General features: G+C 58.3%; 1 protein-coding gene across 1 annotated transcript in view; it reads left to right on the top strand.

Annotated features, from left to right (window-relative positions):
* LOC118778891 (histone-lysine N-methyltransferase 2D-like) overlaps nt 1-15,633 on the top strand; it is a 43,179-nt gene that overhangs the window by 21,919 nt on the left and 5,627 nt on the right. The window contains exons 25-48 of the mRNA XM_036530677.1: nt 316-381; nt 892-969; nt 1,062-1,235; nt 1,558-1,642; nt 1,750-1,988; nt 2,602-2,675; nt 2,823-2,873; nt 2,964-4,385; nt 4,792-4,971; nt 5,132-5,253; nt 5,469-7,480; nt 7,593-7,716; nt 7,832-7,919; nt 8,070-8,136; nt 8,329-8,561; nt 8,664-11,861; nt 12,444-12,584; nt 12,664-12,828; nt 13,195-13,342; nt 13,430-13,511; nt 14,434-14,609; nt 14,767-14,909; nt 15,000-15,138; nt 15,348-15,484. Of these exons, the coding sequence (XP_036386570.1) occupies nt 316-381; nt 892-969; nt 1,062-1,235; nt 1,558-1,642; nt 1,750-1,988; nt 2,602-2,675; nt 2,823-2,873; nt 2,964-4,385; nt 4,792-4,971; nt 5,132-5,253; nt 5,469-7,480; nt 7,593-7,716; nt 7,832-7,919; nt 8,070-8,136; nt 8,329-8,561; nt 8,664-11,861; nt 12,444-12,584; nt 12,664-12,828; nt 13,195-13,342; nt 13,430-13,511; nt 14,434-14,609; nt 14,767-14,909; nt 15,000-15,138; nt 15,348-15,484 (9,344 nt within the window). The remainder of the gene's footprint in view (nt 1-315; nt 382-891; nt 970-1,061; nt 1,236-1,557; nt 1,643-1,749; nt 1,989-2,601; nt 2,676-2,822; nt 2,874-2,963; nt 4,386-4,791; nt 4,972-5,131; nt 5,254-5,468; nt 7,481-7,592; nt 7,717-7,831; nt 7,920-8,069; nt 8,137-8,328; nt 8,562-8,663; nt 11,862-12,443; nt 12,585-12,663; nt 12,829-13,194; nt 13,343-13,429; nt 13,512-14,433; nt 14,610-14,766; nt 14,910-14,999; nt 15,139-15,347; nt 15,485-15,633) is intronic.

The following is a 15,633-nucleotide window of genomic DNA, read 5'->3' as shown; positions in this document are numbered from 1 at the left end:
AATTAAATATCTTAACTGTACAGGTTTTCATGTTTAGCTTTTTCCCCTGCTCAGTCACTGTGTGGAGTGCAAATAGTTGCAGTTTCAGTTCTGAAATCCACCAGTTACAATGAAATTCAGTATTGGAAGGAATACTGTGTGTTTGTGTCCATTGAAAATCTTGCGACCATAATTCTCTACGCCAGATTTCCAAAATAAGCCATGGAAATTCATTCATCTTGATAAATTTTGTACTCCCTCAAAGTGACCTGAGGTAACAGGACTGGGGGACGACAGAGGGTGCTAACGGGGCCTTGTCCTTGTTTAACTTCACAGCAGAGGGGACAATGGGATCACCCATCCAAGTGAAGCGGGAGTCCCAAACGCAGGAAGAGGGAGCAGGTATGATCACTGATGGGCTCTCTGGGTTGGATTCAAGTAACAGGTCGTAAAAGCGGTTTCAAAGCCAAAACAACCCCTTACTGCAAACAGCTAGATATGTACTACTCTTCATCAGGAAATGAAGTGAGATATGTACACATCTCTCTTCTGTGACTCTTTCATAATTACGCTCAAATAGGTACGCATTTGTGATTATTGATACACCTAAACTATGGGTAAAAAATGATGAAGTCATGGTCTTTCCAATAACGGTTTTTATAAAAGCTGCATTCATTTTAACCAGTCAAGCTAAACTGATGTTATTTCTGTCAGGTACCCATAGAGGCTCAGAAATGCTTTGTGGGGGGGGGGGGGTTTCTTGCACCCTGTAAGTCATTAGCAGAGTAGAGAAAAGCTGACATTGAAATGAAGTATAAACATGTTCTTCAACGTGCTCACTGAAGCGACCTGTTGAATCAGCTGGTTGAAATGAATATTTGACGAACAGGGCTGTGTCCTCTGTCTATGCAGGAGCGGCCGGCCAGCCTTCATCGCCCAAAGCTGAGAGCTCGTCTGCCCTGCAGGGCGCTGGCACAGACACGTCTGAAGGTGCGATCCTCTTTGGGGTTCACCCCCCCACCCCCCACCCTCTCCTCCAGCAGTCCCACAGGAGTGACACTGCCTCTGGCTTTCTCTTCCAGGGCCGACCCCGGGGGCGGAGAGCCAGGACTCGGAGCAGTTCTTCCGAAAGGTGCTGGGGGTGCCAGACGGCGCCTCTCTCAGCGGGACCCTGCAAGCCGGCATGAGGCCCATCCTGGAGTCGGGACAGGGGGAGGCAAACCGCGGCGGGCCGCCCCAGAAGATCCTCCCTCCAGGTGCATGGGGATCAGGGTTGTTGGGGAGGAAGGGCTGATGTTGCAGAAATGTGCTGACAATCAGGTGGTTATAGACAGTAGCAGGGAAGAGAGGCTGGGGAGATGGAAAGCAGGGATGGCGAGAATGGGGAAAGCTGGCAGAAGGGAGAGGTGAGAAGAGCATGGTGGGTCAGTGTACAGTGAGCTGGTCACATGAGCGCAGGGAGGTGGAGGTGAGCGAATGGCAGGAGGATTCGCAGGGCTCGGGGATTCAGCAGCTCCGTGAGTGCGAGCTGGCTGCGCGTACGATCACACTGTAACGCCGAGCGTCCCTCCCGTGCAGGTGACTCCCTCCCGAGCTCTCTGCCTTCTGCCGGTGTGATGGACACCTTCCCTGCACTCTCCCAGTCCCCGTTCCTCGACAACAGGTAACGCGCATCCCCAGAGCACCGTTCACTCGCTCTGTTCGACTTCCACCCCCCAGCTTTTCAGCGTACGGGCCCCTCAATGCCTGCCTTTCTCCTGGCCTCCACAGGGACCGGGCCGGCCTGTTCAGCCCGGAGCAGGAAGACGACAGCCCGTGGGCCACGCCCTCCACCCCGGCCACCCCTTGCACGCCCCCCACCCCCACCGAGCAAGAGTGCGACGGCCTCACCTACAACCAGCGCAGCCTGCAGCGCTGGGAGAAGGACGAGGAGCTGGGAGAGCTGTCCACCATCTCGCCCGTGCTGTACGCCAACATCAACTTCCCCAGCCTCAAGCAGGACTACCCAGGTCAGCAAGCGCTCGGCATAGGAGGGGCCAGCGAGCCAGCATGATTTGGGATGACACCTGGAGGAGCTCTCAGTATTCCCTGTGGTCAATCATAGAATGAGATTCTTCCTACATACAACTCTAATTTCTTTTTACCTTAATCTATTCCTTGCATTATGGTATGATGATAACATTCATATTGCAAATGGAGCTGATAATTTAAGAACAAAGCTGTTAACACAAACTTCAGTGGGAAACCCAGAGAAAGTTTTGCATAGACTTCCTCACAGTACCTGTAGTGAGAGTACAGTGGAGCCACTCAGTTCTGCTTGTCTCTTCAGTCAGAACTCCCTGGTTTAGGTGGTTACACTGAATTATATGACTTTGTTCTCCACTCCATTTCAACGTTTTACATAAAGATAGGTGGTAAGCGTCCACCTTTCAGCCGAGTCTGAAATTACATTACTTGTCAAAAGTTTAACGAGCTCGTTATTTAAACTGTGTTTAAATCTTAAGATACAGACCAATTGCAAGCCTACACGAAAAGAGATTGGTATGTCCAGTCAGACATTTACCATTGGGGGGTTTTCACCTCTGTGCTATTTAAATGAGCTTTTCCTTCTTCCTCTCACAGACTGGTCCAGTCGTTGCAAACAGATCATGAAGATCTGGAGGAAAATATCTGCGGCAGAGAAGGTTCCATTTTTGGTGAGTTTTGTTCTGTTCAATCACTTGTTTTCTCCCTCGCTCTGGCTATGATGCACATCTTGTCTTGTCTGTTAGCATTATATGAGCTTCCTCTCCCTGGCAGTGACAGGAGAGGCATGTGCTTCATCTCTGTGTTTACCCTTTCAGCAAAAGGCCAAAGACAACAGAGCTGCTCAGCGCATCAGCAAGGCTCAGAAGGTATGGGGCGTGTGGCTGGGGCTTTCTGCTGTGGGGGTTCTGTCGGTTGAGTCGGTTGTGCATGACCGTCTGCTCTCTTCCCTCCCGCAGCAGGCGGAGAGCCAGGTGTGTCGGTCTGTGAAGACCGAGCCCGGACAGCCAAAGGGGGAGCGTCCCAGCCTGCACCTCCAGATCCCCCCTCCGCCCTCCAGCTCGGGGTCCACGCCCTCCCAGCCCAGCTCTGCGGAGAGCCCCTTCCCCCCGGACTCGGGGGGCTCCTCCAGGGCCTTCTTCCCTGAGGGGCCGGTCAGGACCCCGGGGTCGGCGGACCCCACTCAGTCCCCCCACCCTCACTCTCACCCCGCCGCTCCCTACTGCCAGCCCACGAGCAGCCCCTCGCAGGCCCCCTATCAGGCCCCCCCGGGCCAGCCCCCCCTCAGCTCACAGGTTGCCCTTCAGGGCCGGCCGCAGCAGGCAGACCCCTTCGCCAGACCTCTGCAGCAGTTACACCACACACCCCAGGAGCCCTCGAGCCCCCGTCAGAGCCCCCAGCCACGAGGTGGGGCACCCACGGGCTCCCCTCTCCTCTCCCCGTCCCACTCCGCCAATTTCGGAGACTTCCGCCAGCAAGCCTCGCCCTCCCCAGGTCAGCAGCGGGGAGCTCGGCAGGACCCGGTCTCCGGTTCCCCTGCCGGGCCTCTCGACCCCGGGAACGGCCTGTTCAAGGCGCCCCTGACCCCGCGGGCACACCAGCTGGACCCCGGCAGCGTCTCGGGCTGCCAGCCGGTCGGCACCTCACCCAGCCACCCTTCCGAGGCCTACCGCCGGTCCCCCTCGGCCGCGTTCTCCGACCCTTACAGCCAGCCCCCCCTCACCCCGCGCCCGGGGGACAGCTGCTCCCCCTCTCCCCAGAGGCCACTCCTGCAGGACCCCTCCAGAGTGTCAGCCAGCCCGCAGTCCCAGGGCGGCGTGCACTCTCCGCTCACTCCGGGCCCCCTCCCAAATGAAGCCATCTGCGTGCAGTCGCCCCCCACGCCCCGCTTCCAGTCCCAGGACCCCTGCTTGCGGCCGCCCTCGCGGCCCCAGTCGAGGGACCCCTTCGCTTCGCTGCAGAAGCCTCCCCATCCGGCCGCGGCTGCTACAGAGGGCATCCCGGCCTTCGGGAGGTCTCCTCAGAGCGGCCCGCAGGCTCTGCCCCCCATGGGGGACCCCCTCTCAGGGAAACCCCCCGGAGCCCCTCCTTTCAGCCGCAGCCCTGGTGTGGAGGTGTTCCCGGGGAGCCCGGCCCAGACACGCCTGCCGCCCCAGCCCCAGCTCCCGCCGGCCCAGCCCCAGCTCCCGCCCTCCGGCATCGACAGCTACCCTGCGAGGATGCAGCTGCCCCCCGGAGCCCCCAGCGGCTGCTCCCTACGGCCGCCAGAGGCGCAGCAGGTCCCCGCCCCGCCCAGCTCCCAGGAGCTGGCAGACCTGCCGGGGGCTCAGGACCCGGCACTCAGCGGCCTCAGTCCGGCGGAGCTGGAGAAGCACAGACAGGTAGATTACTGGCCGTTCCCACCAGGCCAACAGCTCCTCAGGCTTTCAGTACCAATACAATAAATAATTCTCACTTTACATTATTACATTATCAGCATTTTAGCAGATGCTTTTATCCAACGCGACTTACATATGTTACAATTTTTACGTGTTATCAATTTATACAGCTGGATATTTACTGAGGCAATTGTGGGCTAAGTGCCTTGCCTAAGTGTACTGCAGCAGCACCTTACTATCACGCCACACTTTTTCGTCCTGCTTGTGATCTGATTGACTGGCACAAACTTCCTTTTTATGAAACAAAAAAAGAGGAAGCATTCCACCAAAAGGTTGCGAATTGTGAAGGTAGTTAAATAGAAAATAATCTTTGTGGGTTGTGGGTTATTTGTATGCTTGATCATCGTAGAGACAGAAGCTGAGAGAGCTGTTGATCCGACAGCAAATGCAGAGAAACTCACTCCGGCAAGAAAAAGAAGCAGCGGCTGCTAACAGTGGTGCTAACAGTGGTGCCACCAGCTGGCCAGGAGGAGAATCTGCGCCCTATCAGTTAGATAAGGCCCAGCGTGCACCTCCTCCTTACCCACAGGTACAGAACAGTACTGTAATATTCAGACAGGTTCTACATTTTCCATACTGCATATTGTTATAGGAATATAGCGCTTATCCAAATTGATGCGGACAAAGCATTTCCAGTGTTGTTGGCATCCAAAAGTGTTTTCTTAAACCCTTAATATATCTCATTTTAGGATCGAGCTGCTGGTAGTCCAGCCGTCGTGGTCGGTAAACCGCCCCTTGTCATGGGCTCAGTGGAGCTCGGCCGTCCACCTGCTCCCCGGGCACCTGTCATCATGGACCCCAACACCATCAGGTACAGGCAACCAGTGTCAAACATGTTTCCTCCCTAGCATGTTTGTTTTAAACATAAAAACAGTCACCCAATGTGCACCATGACCTTTACCGTGCCAGACTGTACTGTATTAGCTGCATGTTTTATATGCCTTTCTTATTTTTGTGGCGTGTCCCATCGTTTCTGGGACTGTTTTTTGCTGTTATTAACTGCACACTTGTTTTCTTACCCTGCAGGCAGCAGGGGCCAAATAACCCCCAGGGATTTTACCCCCGCCCCCCCTTCCCTGCCGCGTGGCCTGCACAGGCCGGAAACCTGCGGAGATTCCCACAGCCGAACGCCGCGGACGCAGGCGGGCCCCGACACCACCTTAACGCCCCCATGAGCAACCCTGCGAACATGCCGGGGGTGCAGGCAGCGCCCCACCCCAGCATGCTGGCTGCAGGCCCCGGGGTGGAGGCCGCGCCCGGCTCGCGCGCCCCCGGGCCCCCTCCGCAGTTCATCGAGCTCAGGCACAACACGCAGCGCATGCTCATGGGCCAGCAGTTCCAGCCCCGGCCACGGCTCCACGCCCCGCAGCAGGAGATGGGCGCCCCCTTCGCCCAGCCCTCCATGCCCCTGCCGGCCTTGCCCCCCACCCCCGCCCCCACCCCTCTGGCAGGGGGGGCCTGCGACCCCACACAGGGGCTGCAACAGGGTGGGCTGGCCCTCGGGGCACCCCAGCAGAGTGCACATCCACCCCAGCTCCAGGTGCAGCCCCACCCCTCGGCCCCCGGCACCACCGCGCCCGGCACCCTCCCAGTTCCCCAGCAGCAGCTCCCGCAAACGGACGCTTTGGGAGCGGAGCAGGCAGCGCCCGCGGACCCCTCTGCCTCCAGGCCCTGCCGTCTGGACCTGCCAGAGCCGGACCTGGACGATCCCTTCGGACCCAAGGCGCTGGGCGGCGCCGGCGGAGAGGAAGGGGCCGAGGAAGAGGAGGACGACCTGGCAACGCTCGACCTCGGCCCGGACAAGGGCGACGACGAGCTGGGCAACCTGGACAATCTGGAGACCACGGACCCCCACCTGGCCGACCTGCTGAAGTGCGACGAGTTCGACCTGCTGGCGTACACCGACCCAGAGCTCAACCAGGGCGACCCCAAAGACGCCTTCTCTGACCAGCTGCGACTGGTGGAGGCGGAGAGCGAAGCCCCGGGCCCGTCCAACGCCTCCGCTGTTCCCCCAGACATCAAAATGGAGGACAAACCTGTTCCCAATCTTCCAGTGCAGGAGTCGCTCGAAACTGGCACATCCTCAACTGTAGATCCCCCTCCAAAATCCTCCGCTGCCACCTCTGCAGCTCAGCCTCCCACGCAGCTGGGCTCCTCCCCGGCTGCAGGTCCGAGGCTGGGCACAGTCAAACTGGAGAAGGGCCTGAAGTCAGGACAGATCACGTGTCCCTTTGAGGGGGTAGTGCAGTCTAAGCAGCAGCAGCAGCCGCCGCTGCCCGCGGTGAAGGACGAGATGGGAGATGCTGTCTCTGTGCTGCTGGGCGGAGCAACCGGCGCCACCAAGTCCCCGAGCGGCCTGCCGGCGCAGCAGCCCAACGCGTCCACGCCTCTGGGCTCCGTGCGTTTGGGCGGGCTTTCGTACTCTCTCCCCGGCCACGCCGACCCCCTCGCTTTCCCGCCGGCCACGCCGCACCCCGATTTGGACGAGGACCCTCTGGGGCTGCCCGACGGCGGCCAGCACTCCCCCGCAGTGGACTTGGACAAAGTGGAAAGCTCCCTGGAGGCCAGCGAGCTGCCCCTGCTGATCCAGGATCTGCTGGAGCACGAGAAGAAGGAGCTTCAGAAGCAGCAGCAGCAGCAGCAGCTGAGCTCCTTTCAGCAGGGAGGGCTGAACGCACATCACAGCATCCCCCCTCAGCAGCAACCTCCTCCGGGTCCGGGTCCGGGTCCGGGTCCGGGTCCCGCTCAGGGGTTGGTGCTGCAGCACCAACGCCCACCCCCCCAGGGCCTTATGGGTCAGCAGTTTCAGCCAGGCATGGGGCATCTGAAACCACTACACACCATGCCACCCCAGCAACAGCAGCAGAGGCTGCTAGGTTCGGCCATGCGCCCAGCGTCTCATATGACCATGGCTCTGCAGCCGGTCACGATGGGAGCTGGCCAGCCAGGAGGGCATCACATGCTGGCTAATCCGCAACAGCCACCACAGCAGCCCGTGGTGAAGCAGCAACCTCTGAACAACTTCTTCCCAGACACAGGTAAGGCATCCCTCCACCCTGCCTCCTTCCAGCTTTGTCGCCTCCAGGTTCGGTTGAATTCAGGCTGAATTGTGAATGCAAAGTGCCTTGACCTGGCAGCGATCCGTTGCAGATTTGGACAAGTTTGCAGCGGAGGATATCATTGACCCCATCGCCAAGGCCAAAATGGTGGCCCTGCAGGGCATCAAGAGGGTGATGGCGCAAGGCCCACTTGGGGTGGCACCTGGCATCAACAGGTACTTTTGATGCTCTATCTTTCTGTAGATTTTATAGATCCATCCCAGTGATTTTTCTCAGCCTGTTTTGGAGGAAAGCCTGGAGGGAGCTCATTTTAATGGTGTTTCTTCTCAGACAACAGGTATCTCTCCTAGCTCAGAGGCTGGCAGGAGGCCCAGGAACCAGTGACTCAGAGGGCAGGACCCCACCAGGGCTTGCCAAGGTAAGCAGTTTGCCTCACGGTTATTTAATCATCCAAACACAAAAATGTTCGAGCAGCAGCAGTAATGTGGGGGAGTTATACCTACACTACATCTCTACTTTAAATGAAGGGCCTCAGTGAGTAAGTTCCATTGCTCTGTTTTGTTCGCAGGAAGGAGAAACGAGTAATCCGCCACAATCCAGACCCAACCCTCCACAGTTCGTTCAAGGAATCATCAGTAAGCCATTGCAGTACAAATAGCTGCCCTCGCGGGCATTCGTTTGAATGGGGCGCTGATTTTAACTGAACGTCACAGCAGCCCGTTTCGTCCCTTTGGTTCCTGTTGCCCTGTTTGGTTTCTGGCTGGTGCCGCACTGAGCGGTGACACGTGTGTGTGTGTGTGTGTGTGTGTGTGGCCGCTCCCTTGCAGACGACGCCGAGCAGCAGCAGTACGAGGAGTGGCTCCTGCACACCCAGCAGCTCCTGCAGATGCAGCTCAAGTTCCTGGAGGAGCAGATCGGCGTGCACCGCAAGTCCCGCAAGGCCCTGTGCGCCAAGCAGCGCACCGCCAAGAAGGCCGGCCGCGAGTTCGCCGAGGCCGACGCCGAGAAGCTCAAACTGGTCACCGAGCAGCAGAGCAAGATCCAGAAACAGCTGGACCAGGTGAGCACGCCGTTGCGCGTGCAGATCAGTAGATCAGCGGCAATGGCGTGACTCTTTAGGCATTGTTGCTGATGTCTGACGCCCGTCTCTGCTGTGTTCCAGGTGCGTAAGCAGCAGAAAGAGCACACCACGCTGATGACTGAGTACCGGAACAAGCAGCAGCAGCACCAGCACCATCAGTCCGCAGGTGTTCTGGCCGCTGGCTCCTCCAAGGCTCCCGGGCAGGTGGTGATGGGCCAGAAAGGGGTGCCAGTGCTGGGGCAGCAGCCGGTGCGAATGCCCCCAGGAGCACAGCCAGGACAGCCCTTCCTAGGCGGCGTTCCGCCTCCCCACCCGGGGGCTGTACCCCCCGGCCCGTCTGCAGGATACTTCCCTCAGGGCCCCGCGGCTCAGACACCTGACGCACGACTGCTGCAAGAACGACAGATGCAGCTGCAGAGAATGCAGCTGGTCCAGAAAATGCAGCAACAGCAGCAAGGGATGATGGGACAGCAGCAGGGGGTGGTGGCACAGCAGCAAGGGATGATGGGACAACAGCAAGGGATTGTGGTGCAGCAGCAAGGGATGATGGGACAGCAGCAGGGAGTGGTGGCACAGCAGCAGGGGGTGGTGCCACAGCAGCAAGGGATCATGGGACAGCAGCAGGGGGTGGTGCCACAGCAGCAAGGGATGATGGGACAGCAGCAGGGGGTGGTGCCACAGCAGCAAGGGATGATGGGACAGCAGCAGGGGGTGGTGCCACAGCAGCAAGGGATGATGGGACAGCATTCAGTACCACAGCAAGCATTGCAGCAGTCTGATGCTGGGGTTGCACAGCCAGTGCCAGGCATGATGGGTGCACCTGTAATGGCTCAACAGCAGCCGCCCCAACAGCAAGGCATGATGGGGTCCCAGCAGATGCAGCTTCAGAATCAGCAGGGCCCGGTCCCGGCAATGCAGGGCCGGGGGGGAAACCAGGCTCTAGCCCAGCTCCCACAGAACCCCATGATGGCAGCCCAGCAAGGAATGATGGGAAACCAACAGATGATGCTTCAGCAGCATCAGAGACCACAGGGTATAATGTCCCAGCCAGGGGCAGTGGGCCCCCACCAGGGTCAGCTCACAGCCCAGCAGCAGAATGCACTAGCACAACGCATGCTCCTCGCTCAACAGCAGCAGAACGCTGCAAAGAACCTGGCACAGCAACAGCAACAGCAGCTGCAACAGCAACAGCAACAGCAGCACTTGCAGCAGCAGCCATCGTTCATGAAACCGACCAATCAGCCGTCAGATCCTGCAGGAGAGCTCCATCCTGCTCCCCCTCTGCTGGGCGTGGCTGAAACCACTCGGGAAGGGGCCCCTGAGGGTCTGCAGCAAGGGGTGCCCAGCTTTCCCCAGGACACCCAAAACGCTGCTTCCGGTGAGGGCAGGATACTCACGCCAAACACGCCACAACGGCAAGGGCCCTCACCTGCTCTCCACATGCAGCGCCCAGCCTCTGCTGGCGACCAGCAGGGGGCAGTGATGCAGCAGCAGCCGTCTCATATGTTCATGGCTCAGCAGCAGCAGCTGGCAAACCCTGCCACTTCAGCAGGGCTCCAGCCGCAGCAGGTGTATCCCGGCGGCCAGCAGGCCGGCGTTCCCTCCCCAGCACCACAGCAGCAGCTGGGCCTGCACAGGCAGGGCTCCCTGGGTGGAGAAACGCCCAGCCCGGTCACAGTGAAGCAGGAGGGACAGCAGATGTGTTACCTCGCCCAGCAGCAGCAGCAGCAGCAACAGCAACAGCAGGGCTCTGCAAGCGGCCAACAGCCGCAGGACGCGATGAGACAGCAGCACGAAGGGCCCGGGCAGCTGCAGAGCATGATGGGGCAGAATCTGCCTGGCCAGCCCCAGCAAATGTTGGCCCACCCAGACCAGCAGCAGCAGCAGCAGGCCCTCCTGGCACAGCAGCAGAAGCAGGCCATGATGGGACAGAGGCTTATGATGGGGGCACAGCAGCAGGGAGCGATGGGCCAGAGGCCCGGGGCGCCCATGGGGCAAATCCGGATGCCGGTGAATCTCCAGGCTTTTATCGCCCAGAACCCCCAGCTGCGCCACCTCACACCGGCACAGCAGGTCCAGCACATCCAGGCCATGATTGCCCAGCGGCAGCAGATGCAGGGGCACATTCCGAGGGCTCCTGTGGCCCAGGGGCCCGGCCAAATCCAGGACAGGCAGGGCCAGGCCCAGCAGGTCGGACAGCAGGTGCAGGGTTTGGGACCGCAGCAGCAGCTGTATCAGGGAGCGGTGGGGCAGCAAGGGGTGGTGGGGCAGCCTCAGTTGCAGCAAAGCATGATGGGGTCTCAGCAACAGCCGCAGCAGCAGCAGCAGTCGAATATGCCAGGACAGATGCCCATACAACATCAGCTGAATCAGCCACTGCAACAGGGAGCCTCTCCCCAGTGTGGTCTCACAGCCCAGCAGCAGCAAGGGGTCAGAGGTCAGATGGTCATGATGCAGGCTGGCGGACAGGGGTGCGTCGCTCCCCAGGGCCGTATGATCAGACCGGTGTTGCCTCATCAGGCTTTGTGCCAGAGCTCCCCTGGAGACCCCCTGTCTATCCAGGCACAGCATCTGCAGCAGCAGCGCCACCTTCTGGCCATGAGGATGCGTCAGCCCTCACCCACGCAGGCACCCCTGCACAAGCAGCTCCTGCACCAGTCAGAGCTTCAGCCCCACACCCCGGCAGCCTCCAGCCCGTTCCATGCGCCTCTAGCCCGGGCCGGCTCTGAGGGGTCCCCGGCAGGGCCGACCCGCCCCGGCTCCTCGGACGCGGGCCTCCTGTCCCCTCTCCAAAAACATGAGTCCAGCCGCAGCCCGTGTCCCATCGCCAAGCAGGAATCGGGAGCGGTCACCCCCTCCTCCGGCTCCGCAGCCCGGCCCCCGGACCAGCCGGGTCCGAAGTCTGAGCCCCCGTCCTCGTTAAAGCCGGCCAGCGGGTGCTGGGAGAGCTCGCAGCCGCGGGCCACAGCCGGGCGGCCCCCGGGGCCTGGGCCGGGGGCTGTGTGCGGGGTAACCCTACCCAACATCAAGCAGGAGCCCGGGGAGGCGCACTGCAACGCCGGGGACGTCAAGCGGGAGGCCGGCAGCGACGCCGCCACGCCGCAGGCCCGCCACACCGAGACCGGCCAGCAGCTCCTGCAGAAGCTGCTCCGGACCAAAAACCTGCAGATGGCGGCCCAGAGGCCTCCTGACGGCATCCACAGCGAGATCAACGGCCACATCAACAGCAAGCTGGCCATGCTGGAGCAGAAGCTGCAGGGCACCCCGCGCAACATGGAGGTGAGGGGCCTGTGCAGCTTCGCTCTTACGCCTTACCCAGCCTTGTCTTATAAGCAGCCCAGTGCGTGACCTCTGCGAGCCTTTCCCCCTGTCCCTCCACAGCTCTTACACCTTACCCAGCCTTGTCTTATAAGCAGCCCAGTGCGTGACCTCTGCGAGCCTTTCCCCCTGTCCCTCCACAGCTCTTACACCTTACCCAGCCTTGTCTTATAAGCAGCCCAGTGCGTCAAGTCTGCGGGCCTTTCCCCCTGTCCCTCCACAGCTCTTACACCTTACCCAGCCTTGTCTTATAAGCAGCCCAGTGCGTGACCTCTGCGAGCCTTTCCCCCTGTCCCTCCACAGCTCTTACACCTTACCCAGCCTTGTCTTATAAGCAGCCCAGTGCGTGACCTCTGCGGGCCTTTCCCCCCGTCCCTCCACAGCTCTTACACCATACCCAGCCTTGTCTTATAAGCAGCCCAGTGCGTGACCTCTGCGGGCCTTTCCCCCCGTCCCTCCACAGCTCTTACACCTTACCCAGCCTTGTCTTATAAGCAGCCCAGTGCGTGACCTCTGCGGGCCTTTCCCCCTGTCCCTCCACAGGACCTGCAGTCCATCACCAAGAAGCCCCCCGCAGCCAAGACGAAGCGACCCGCCAAGGTGTGCGTGCCCAATTCCCGGAAGAAGACCAAAAAAGAGGAGACGGGGAAGAGCACGGAGGCTCTGATGAAGCAGCTGAAGCAGGTGAGCGCAGAGACGACGCCAGGTTACCGATTGCGGGGGCCGATTGTTAAAGGACTAATTCCTGATTTTGTTTCTTTAGGAGCTCTCTCTCCTTCCACTGATGGAGCCCTCCATCACCGCCAATCTGGAGCTGTTCACGCCCTTCGGCAGCAGCTCGGCCAATGGGAAAGCCCAGCTGAAGGGCGCCTTTGGCAGCGCAGTGCTGGACAACATCCCAGACTACTACTCCCAGCTGCTCACGAAGGTAGAATGCTTTTCAGTGTGTGCAGTGTGGCCATTGCACTGCCAACTGGGGTAGATATTGCCTTGACATTGACATTGATTTGCTGTGGTGTCACCTTCAGGAGAAAAGTGAAAACTCATCTATTCAAGCTGTATCTCTAGTCATCCTTCCTCTCTATCTATCTCTATCCATCCTATGTATTCCTGTTTTCAAAAAAAAAGCACTCTATACTAGTTTAGCACTTAACTCAGTGTCTTACTAACCACTTGTAATATGTCGCGATAACTACTTTTAGCATAGTGATGCACTTATTTAGAAGTTGCTCTGGGTAAGAGCATCTGCTAAATGACGTAGTGTAATGTAATGTGTCCCCTGTCCCCCGCACAGAACAACATGAGTAACCCGCCCACCCCCCCTTCGTCGCTGCCCCCCACCCCCCCGCCCTCGGTGCAGCACAGGCTGCTGAACGGGGTGACGGCCGTGGAGGAGCTCTCCGAGGGACAGAAGGAGGCCGAAGCGCTGGAGGAAGCCAAGGGTAAGGGAGGCCTGTGAGTGGCATTCTTTCAGACGCCCTTTGACATCCCGCCGCTCGCTCCTGACCGTCTGCCTGGTGTGCTCGTAGATTCGGCGGCCAAGGAGGTGAAGAACGTCGATTTGCTGGCAGCGCTTCCCACACCCCCGCACAACCAGAACGAGGACATCAGGTATTTGCTGCCAGCTCACACAGCAGCCGCGATGGGTTTGATCCCCTTCCAGTGCAATCACTGCATCTTCATCACTTATCACTCCATACATCTCATCGCTTTATACGTACATCTCTATGGCAGTTACACACCGCAGCTGCTAAATGCACACTCTTTCAGAATCAGAATCATTTTTAATCACCACACCACCAAGGTCGGTGGAATTTGCTTTCGGTACAGCATGGTGGGTAAGCTCAATTCAGCAGCGTCAGTAACATCAAACATAGGCAGATATCAACATCACATTAGGCATTCAACATCATATTAGACATTAGACACAATGACTAGCACGGCAGACAGTGTTCACAGATACAAGACAAAATTCACAGACAAAGTTCACAAACACTATTTACAAGACTGACACAGGAGAATTCACAAATGCCACAAGACAGGATTCATTGGCACAGGAGAGTTAAGTGCAGATGCCTCTGTCAGGGTTAGAGAGAAGTGTTCGGAGTCCATATTGGAGTGGGGGAAAAACGGTTTTTAAAGCGGGATGTTTTGGCGGGCAGTGACCTATAGCGCCTCCTGGAGGACATCGGCTGGAAGAGGTGGTGAGCAGGATGAGAGGGGTCAGGGATTATTTTTGCGAAACACAGAAGCAGAGCTTGTACCGGGGCAAGCTGTGCGGCTGCCATCGTATATCCACTGGCCACTGACATTGGCTACCTGTTGCCACTTAGCCTTAACGTAAGCAGTTGTGACTTTGCAAATTGGTATGTGAAAGATATGTGAAAGTCCTGGAACAGCACTGGTTTATTATTTACTATTTACTGGTTGACTGTTAACGGTTTCTTTACGTGGGCAATACTGTCATAGAGAAAGGGTGCTTACTGTCTGTGCAGTTTAATATTAAGGTATTTGGGTGTGGTGTGCTGTTCAGAATGGAGAGCGACGAGGACAGCGACGCCCCGGACAGCGTGGTCCCGGCCTCCTCCCCAGAGAGCGTGCTGCAGGACGAGGCGCCCCGCTTCCCTGTCCTGGGGGAGCCCAAGCAGGAGGAGTACGAGAGAGCCATCTCTCCCGTCATTCCCATCATCCCCCGCTCCGCCATACCCGGTATGTCTGCGGCACGGCCTTCCCCTGGAGCTACTCAAGCCACAATCTTGTATCTTCTTTCAGCCTGATGATGCTTTCTGTGTCTGAAACTGCTTTCACAATTCCCTTGTGAAAAACATCGACTTAGACTGCCTCTCTCCCTCCCTGCTTTTTCCAGTTTTCCCAGAGAGTAAGCCCTTCGAGCTCCCGAGCTCGTTCTCGGAGCAGGCTGGGAAGCTGGCGTCCAGGTCGAGCCCCTGGGACAAGGCCAAGAGCAACGCGGTTTCTGTCACGGTCACCCTCTCTGCCGCAGCGGCCAAGGTACCGAGAGCACGCCGCCGGCTACACCTCGCCCGAGTGTCAGTGTCCTGCCCTCTCTAACGGTCTGTCTCTCTCTAATCCCCCGAGCAGAACCTGAACACAGTGATGATGGCGATGGCCCAGCTTCTGCACATGCAGATGCCCGGCTCGTATGAGGTGACCTTCCCCCAGAGCCCTGGGAGAGGCGTGGACAGCGAAGCAGCCAAAGGCCCCAACACACCAACCCCAGGTACATCACACATTATCTGAGCGACATGAGTCTCATGTGTCCTTACAAGCATTTTCATAACAAACCATCTCAGATCTGCTGAGCTGCTGAGTCTCCCAGAGAGACAGAGTCTAGCAGGCTCTTCACTTTTCTGTAAGCCAGTACCACTCTCAGAACTACAGACAGGGTGGTGATTAGTTGATTCAGTTGGTCAAGTGCTTTCCTTTTAGGTTCTGTGTGTGTGAAGCTGGGCCCAGCTGAGAGGGACTCAAAGGCAGAAAAGGCTGAGTGGCTTAAGCAGTGTGATGTGTCCTTGCCTGGCTGTACTCTGAAGAAGGAGGTGGACATCCTGTCTTTCCTCAGTCCGGTGAGCGGCCCTTCTAGCTGTGCTACAACCGTGTAGCAGCCCTTAAACTCCTGTGTGTGTACATCTTGCAATGTAGATTCCCCGTAATTGTAGCGTGTAATTACAAAGCAGTTTTATTTGCTGTTGCACACTACTTAAGTAATTCTTGT

This window comes from Megalops cyprinoides, chromosome 6 (assembly GCF_013368585.1).
Source record: "Megalops cyprinoides isolate fMegCyp1 chromosome 6, fMegCyp1.pri, whole genome shotgun sequence".
In the NCBI taxonomy this organism is placed as follows: Eukaryota; Metazoa; Chordata; class Actinopteri; order Elopiformes; family Megalopidae; genus Megalops; species Megalops cyprinoides.
Note: the sequence above shows the minus strand (reverse complement) of the source record. Positions and strands in the feature narration are given on the sequence as shown.